General features: G+C 43.4%; 1 protein-coding gene across 1 annotated transcript; it reads left to right on the plus strand.

Moving 5' to 3' along the window:
- Positions 1-1,987: 1,987 nt before the first annotated feature.
- Positions 1,988-2,821, plus strand: LOC126721447 (uncharacterized). The gene is made up of 2 exons (XM_050424480.1): positions 1,988-2,365; positions 2,456-2,821. The coding sequence occupies exons 1-2, from the start codon at positions 1,988-1,990 to the stop codon at positions 2,819-2,821; spliced, it is 744 nt and encodes a 247-aa protein (XP_050280437.1).
- Positions 2,822-7,856: the final 5,035 nt, after the last annotated feature.

The raw sequence follows: 7,856 nt of genomic DNA on the forward strand, positions 1-7,856 counted from the left end.
AAAACTTTATAAAATTAAAAAATGTCAGCTAAATCAGTCTGAAGTATAAAAAGAAACTGCAATGGAACATCTTCCATTCACACAAGAAAATCTGGAATATTGACAGCAAACCTAGTCAAACTATGAGCAACCTTATTACATTCTCTTTAAACATAAAGTAATGTAATTGATTAAAAGAATTAGCAACTAAGCGAACATCCTCAAGAAGTATACCATAGGGGGTCAAAAATTATGCACCACTCTGTAAAGATAGCATCAAAACCTGTGAATCACCTTCTAAGACAGCAGAGGTTATATCTAATTTAGAAGCGAATTGAATAGCTCTTTTGGCAACCAAAGCTTCCACTTCCGAAGGGCTAAAAACCTATGGGACTTGTTGTGAAGGGGAGGCTAACACCAAGCCTTGAGAATTCCGTCACCACACCAATTCCGGATTTGTTCACGTCGGAAAAGAGAGCCTCGTCAAAATTTATTTTGTAAGTCTTACGTAATAATTAAAAATTAAATTGATATGTAATAATAATTATAATAAATAGTAATAACTTAATAAAAAATAATAACAGTTTTTTTTCCTATAATGGTGATTAAATCATTTTGCATTGGGGTTAGTAATATATGCTCTATGTTAGAATCCTAGCCTCCCTTAAGATTCATTCGTCGCCTCTAATTCAAAAAACTCAAGAGAGGACTACTTAATTAAAAGATTGCAAGAAAAGTTTTGGGATTGAGAAAAAAAAATAGTAATGTTATCTGATTCTAGTAATTTTTGGGACACCTCTTCTTTGTAATTGGATTAACTATGATGGATTTTAGGTTATGTTGGAGTGGTCTTGAAAAGTTGCAATAATTTTTAAGTAGGCATCTAATGATGTAAGTAACGTTTTCATTAACTAGTTATATTTTTCTTAAAATACAATGTTTTATTAATTAAATTGTAGGGTTAAGAGCCCAAGATCGCATACTGGGTCTTGAGCTTTGTCCAAGGGGATTAACAGGTCCGAAGAGAAACTACTAATGATGAGACATTCTCAAACCGAGACTTGTCAATGGAGCAAACGAGTGGTTGTCTGAGGAGTATATACTCCTTGGACTTAAGAATGTTGTTCAAAAAATATAACCCAACAATTAAAGTGGCCTGCCGAGAGGGTTCAATGACAGAAACGCGTTTCATGGGCATGAAAGAAGGAAGAGGACCTAAAAATATCTAAGAGAAGGTTGACACCACCGCATTAAATGCACAACAGCTACTTTACTGGCCGCATTTATGAGGAGAAGACCTCTGAACAGTGCCACATTGGCTACCGCAACTCACAGAGCGCCAAGGAAGGTGACTAACGGGACAAGCACTCAAGTGGGGGTTCAGATAATCGACAAGTGGAGGGTAAAGAAGACACCAAAGAGAATATATAAGGTAGAAGACTCTTCATGGAGAATAGAGGGAGGAAGAAAAAGAGAAAGGACATTGTAGCAATTTAAACTGTCTTATTATGCCACTGTGATGAATATACGATGACTATGGCCTCCTTGGACTGAAATTCCATTGATATCAACTCTTCTTATTTATGTTTGACTGCCATATAAACCAAATCTAGCCATTGTCCAATTCATTAGGCCTTAGTTCTTTGGCCCATTCTCTATAAATTCATTATATCAGGCTCATTAGACCAAGGCTCCATACATTTTGGGCTTGGGCCCCAAATTGTAACCCTATAATTGGCGAGGTCTGTGGGGAGAACTGGTGCCTCAACAAGTGCAACGGCTAAACATGGTGGGATCAAGTCCACACCAGGCAGGTCCACGTCAAACAGAGCCTGCAGGTTCTTAACGACAAAACAACTTTCTTAACCTTGAACGGGAGAGAGATCAAGACAAGCATCGAGAGGGTAGTGTACATATTACCCATACAAGCAAAAGCCATTCTAAGGGGAGAAGTCATGCATCCCAAAGGCAGAACGATAATCGAGCCCTACAGTAGGAGATCGAAGACATGAAAAGGAAACTGCACCGTGCGCAACGGAAGCGTCCCCTTTCTAGCTTAGACACAAGCGACGAAGAAAACCACAATTATAGGCAAAGGTCAAGAACCCCACCAAGTGAGACCTTCTCCTATGAGGATGAACACCATCATAAATGCAGCCACAGAAGTCCAACCCGTAAAGGCCTAGTGAACGACGCCATGAGCAAGGCCCTGGATCGAATCTCCAAGTCACCCTTCACATGCAAGATAGAATGGGCTGAGCTTCCTCGACGATTCCACCAACCTACTTTCACTATGTACAATGGTCGAACAGTCCCCGTGAAGCACGTGAGCCAGTTCAACCGAAGGATGGTCGTTCATTCCAAAGATGAGGCTTTGATGTACAAAGTATTTCCGTCCAATCTAGGACTGATGGAGATGAGGTGGTTTGATGGCCTCAGGCCAAACTCCATACACTCCTTTAAGCAACTGACCTAGGCCTTCGGTTCTCGCTTCATCACGAGCAGCAAGGTTCCTTGGCTTTTGGATTCCCTCCTGCCTTTGTCCATGCGAGAAGGGGAGACCCTAAAGGCCTACTCAGATAGGTATTGGGAGATGTATAATGAAATAGAGGGTAACTATGATGACGTCGCGATCAGTACCTTTAAGAGCGGCCTCCCAACTGAGCACGGTTTAAGAAAATCCCTAACAGGAAAGCCTATCACCAGCCTACGCCAACTCATGGACCGAATCGACAAGCATAAATGGGTTGAAGAGGACCAGCAGTTGGGTAAGGGCAAAGTGAAGTTTGTCCCTCAAGAAAGGAGGGACTTCAAGTCAGACCGATTTAACAACAACAACTAGCCAAGAAGAGACTACACAGAGCAATCTGGATCTACCGATGCACAGGCAGTTCATGCTGTGTTTCGAGATCCGATACATCAAGTTATGGAGAAAATCAAGAATGAGTCATTCTTCAAATGGCCAAATAAAATGGCAAGAGACCCCATGAAGCGCAACCAAAACCTATATTGCCAATACCACCAAGAACCAGGGCATACCACAGAGGACTACCGAAACTTGAAGAAGCACTTGGACCAACTTGTCCGAGAAGGAAAATTGAGTCACCTCCTACATCATTCCAATGGCTGGCAAGGACAGGCGAACATTGAGAAACGAAAGGACATCTCCTTGAGACCACCTATAGGCACGATAAATGTCATTCTTACTGCCCCGAGAAGGACCAGCTCTTGTCCCTCCAGAGTAATGTCTGTATCTTCGCCTCTTATCAAGCATGGCGATTGGGAGTATAAAAAGGCCAAGAAGATAGCATCTCCCATGCTGGGCTTCTCGAATGAAGATAAGGTCGGAACCATCCAACCCCATGATGATGCTCTTGTCGTTACGCTCAGGATTGGAGGACATGATGTAAGAAGAGTGCTAGTAGATCAGGGCAGTGCTGTGGAAGTAATGTACCTCGACCTATACAAGAGGCTAAACTTAAAACCTGAAGACTTAACGGCGTACAATTCCCCTTTGGTAAGCTTCAAAGGGAAGACAGTTACTCCAAGGGGCCAAATTAGACTTCCCATACAAATAGATTCGGATGTGGTGGAGGTGGACTTTATCATAGTTAATGCTTATTCGCCCTACACAGCCATCGTAGCCAGGCCTTGGCTTCATACCCTAGAGGCTATCTCTTCTACCTTGCACCAAAAAGTGAAGTACTCGTTAGAGGGCCAAGTCAAGGAAATTATAGGGGACCAGACCATGGCCAAGCAGTGCATGGTGTCCTCCATTTCACACCAACACAACGCTGAGCCCTCGGCCTCTATTGGAAGTGGTTTATAGCAATCAACAACCCCGGCATTGCCCGGTGATAAATCAGCCGATGAGGCAAAATGCGAGGATCTAGAGAAGGTTTTTGTGGGCATTGATCCAGAAAAACTCTTTCAGGTCGGCTCAGAGCTACCCCCCAAGAAAAAGAACTAATTGATTTTCTCAGGGAAAACGAAGATGTGTTTGCACGGGATGCCTACAAGACCCCAGGGGTTGATCCAGACTTCATTTACTACCACCTTAACGTTAATCCATCCATTAACCCCAGGAAGCAACCCCTCCGGCGTCCGTCAAAGGAGCATGCTAACGCTGTTAAGGACGAGGTGATGAAGCTTAAGAAAGCAGGAGCTATCAAAGAGGTCTTTTACCCTGAGTGGCTGGCCAATACTGTAGTAGTGAAGAAGAAAAGTGGAAAATGGCGAGTCTGTGTAGACTTCACAGATTTGAATAGAGCTTGCCTAAAAGATCCATTCCCTATGCCCCAAATAGATCGGTTGGTAGACGCGACCGCTGGGCACCCTCAAATGAGCTTCTTAGATGCTTTTCAAGGATACCATCAGATACCCCTGGTTGTAGACGACCAAAAAAAGACAGTTTTTGTCAGCCCTATTGGGAACTACCATTACAAGGTCATACCTTTTGGTTTGAAGAACGCAGGATCCACCTACTAGAGAATGATGACTAGGATGTTTGAGCCACAGCTAGGTAAGAACATTAAGGTCTATATAGATGACATGGTGGTAAAGAGTAAAGTGGTGTCCGAACACATGAGAGACCTCGATGGCATCTTGAAATTCTGAGGAGACACAAGCTGCATCTCAACACGTCCAAATGTTTATTTGGGGTAGGATCAGGAAAATTCTTGGGCTATATGGTGACCCATAGGGGCATCAAGGTCAACCCCGATTAAATCAAGGCTATCCATAGCATGCACCCCTCTGGAAACCCAAGGAAGTCTAAAAGCTTACCGACATGATTGTTGCTTTAAACTACTTTATTTCTCGGTCGACAAATAGGTGTAGGCCTTTTTTGCTCTTGTTCAATAAGTCGAAGGGATTTAAATGGACCGAAGAATGTGCTTCGGCCTTCCAACAACTTAAGGAGTATCTGTCTCGGCCACTAATCATGTCAAGTCCTGAGGCCGACAAAGTCTTGTTCACCTACATTGCTGTGGTCCCTCACGCAGTAAGTCTAGTGCTGATACAGACGGACAATGGCGTATAACGCCCAATCTATTATGTAAGCAAACCATTGCATGAAGTTAAGACTCGCTACCTTCCACTAGAAAAGGCCATCCTGGCGGTGGTTCAGGCCACATGAAAGCTCCCCCATTACTTCCAAGCACACACAGTCATTGTTTTAACCCAACTCTTGCTCAGGTCCATACTCCAAAATGCTGATTATATGGGGAGGATTGCTAAGTGGGGCACTATTTTAGGGGCATTTGACATTAAGTACATGTCTCGCACCTCTGTGAAGGGCCAGGTCCTTGCGGATCTGGGGGCTAAGTTTGTTGAACCCTCGCTAGAAGAGGAAGTATAGGCGCAAGGCATGGATGAAAAATCAGTTGGCACAATCTCTTTACAATGGACCCTCTTACTAGAGGGTATATGTTGATGGCGTGGCGAACCAAAGGGGCTCTGGTGTGGGGCTAGTTCTAGTTTCCCCTGGAAGGATTACCATTGAAAAATCGCTAAGACTGGGCTTCTCGGCCACGAATAATGAGGTTGAATATGAAGCCCTGCTAGAAGGAATGTCTATGGTCCAGAAACTGGGCAGAAAAGTTGTAAACATGTTCTCGGACTCAAGACTTGTTGTAGGCCAAGTGAATGGGGAGTTAGAAGCAAGAGATGAAAGAATGCAAGAATACCTAAATCGACCAAGCTAAACGCTTGCGATCACATTTCGATTCTTTTAGCTTACTACACATCCCTAGAAGTGGAAACACACATGCTGACTCTTTGGCCACATTAGCCACCTCCTCGGCTCAATGTCTACCTTGGGTCATCCTTGTGGAAGATTTGTACAAACCGTCGATGACAAAAAGAGAAATGATTCATGTCCACAACGTCCGAGTGGGGCCTAGCTGGATGGACCCCTTGGTACTGTTTCTGAAAGAGGACATCTTACTCGAAGAGAAGAATGAAGCCGACAAAATACGAAAAAAAGCTTCTCAGTTTTGGTTATCCGAGGACTAGAAGCTGTATAAGTGCTCTTTTTCTGGACCGTACTTGCTCTACGTACACCCTGAGGCCTCAAAACTCATCCTGGAGGAATTACACAAAGGAATTTGTGGAAGTCATACGGGAGGTAGGTCCTTATCCCATAAGGCCATCACCCAAGGCTACTGATGGCTAAACATGCAGAAAGAAGTGCACGAATACGTGAAGAAGTGCGACCAATGTTAGAGGTTCGCACCAAATGTGCATCAGCCAGGAGGGATCCTCAACCCACTATCTAGCCCATGGTCGTTTGCTCAGTAGGGCTTGGATATCGTCAAGCCATTTCCTAAGGCAACAGGGAACAAAAGATATCTGCTCGTCGGCACTGACTACTTTACCAAATGGGTCGAAGCCGAACCTCTAGCAAATATCAGAGATGTGGACGTCAAAAAGTTTGTCTGGAAGAACATTGTCACTTGGTTTGTGGTCCCACACTCCCTAATCTTGGACAATGGTCTTCAGTTTGACAATAAGGCCTTCAGGAGTTACTATTGCAAATTGGGGATCACAAATAGATATTCTACCTCAGCCTACCCCCAGGGGAATGGGCAAGCCAAGGCTGTTAATAAGGTCATAGTGAATGGACTCAAGAAGAAGTTGGATGACATGAAGGGAAGGTGGGTGAAAGAGCTGCCATATGTCTTGTGGACAAATCGGACCACGCCACGTAGGTCAACTGCAGAAACCCCCTTCTCGATGACTTATGGAGCCGAGGCTGTTATCCCTCTAGAAACGGGTTTTCCAACACTAAAAACCAGCTCGTTCTGTCCGAGCAGTAATGATGAGTTGCTAGAAAAAAGCTTAGACTTTATTGAAGAAAGAAGGGAAAAAGTGATGGTCCAACTGGCATACTACCAGCACAAACTCAAGCAAAGTTATAATGCCAAAGTAAAGCTGAGACCATTAGTGCTTGGGGACTTAGTATTAAGGAAAGTACTAGGCAATGCTAAAACCCCAACATGGGGGAAACTAGGACCAAATTGGAAAGGGCCATATCGCATCACCTCAGTGGCTGGTATTGGGGCATATTTTCTAGAAGATTTAGATGAGCATGTTATACCACGCCCTTGGAATGTAAACAACCTAAAAATATACTATTATTGATAAAAATTTCTTTTCTCAATTAATTCTTCTGTAGTGTGAAGGACTCGTGTTCCTTGTCCCTCAATCATTACAAGTTTTTAAACAAAACCTAAGTCCTAGATATCTCCTCGGACCACAGGCTTAGGGGAAATTAACTACTAGGTCCTCATTATAAGTTTTTAAATGGAACCTAAGTCCTGGATGGCTCCCCAGACCACTAGCATAGGGGAAATTAACTACTCAGTCCTCATTACAAGTTTTTAAACAGAACCTGAGTCCTGGATGGCTCCTCGGACCACAAGTTTAGAGGAAATTAACTATTGTGTCCTCATTACAAATTTTTAAACAGAACCTAAGTCCTGGATGGCTCCTCGGACCACAAACTTAGGGGAAATTAACTACTGGGTCCTCATTACAAGTTTTTAAACAGAACCTAAGTCTTGGATGGCTCCTTGAACCACAGACTTAGGGCAAATTAACTATTGTGTCCTCATTATAAGTTTTCAAATAGAACCTAAATCCTGGTTGGCTCTTCGGACCACAGGCTTAAGGGAAATTAACTACTGTGTCCTCATTACAAGTTTTTAAACAGAACCTAAGTCCTAAATGGCTCCTCAAACCACAAGCATAGGGGAAATTAACTACTCTGTCCTCATTACAAGTTTTTAAACAGAACCTAAGCCATGGATGGCCCCTCGGGCCATAGGCTTAGGGGAAATTAACTACTTCTGACATCCTTTCAAATATTTAAACAG

Source organism: Quercus robur, chromosome 4 (genome assembly GCF_932294415.1).
Source record: "Quercus robur chromosome 4, dhQueRobu3.1, whole genome shotgun sequence".
NCBI lineage: Eukaryota > Viridiplantae > Streptophyta > Magnoliopsida > Fagales > Fagaceae > Quercus > Quercus robur.

Bases quoted from the DNA above. Each gene is read 5' to 3' on its own strand.
- LOC126721447 (XM_050424480.1), top strand. From the start codon at position 1,988: ATGAAAAGGAAACTGCACCGTGCGCAACGGAAGCGTCCCCTTTCTAGC. The intron at 2,366-2,455 runs GTATTTCCGTCC...CAACTGACCTAG, and splicing joins ATGAGGCTTTGATGTACAAA to GCCTTCGGTTCTCGCTTCAT.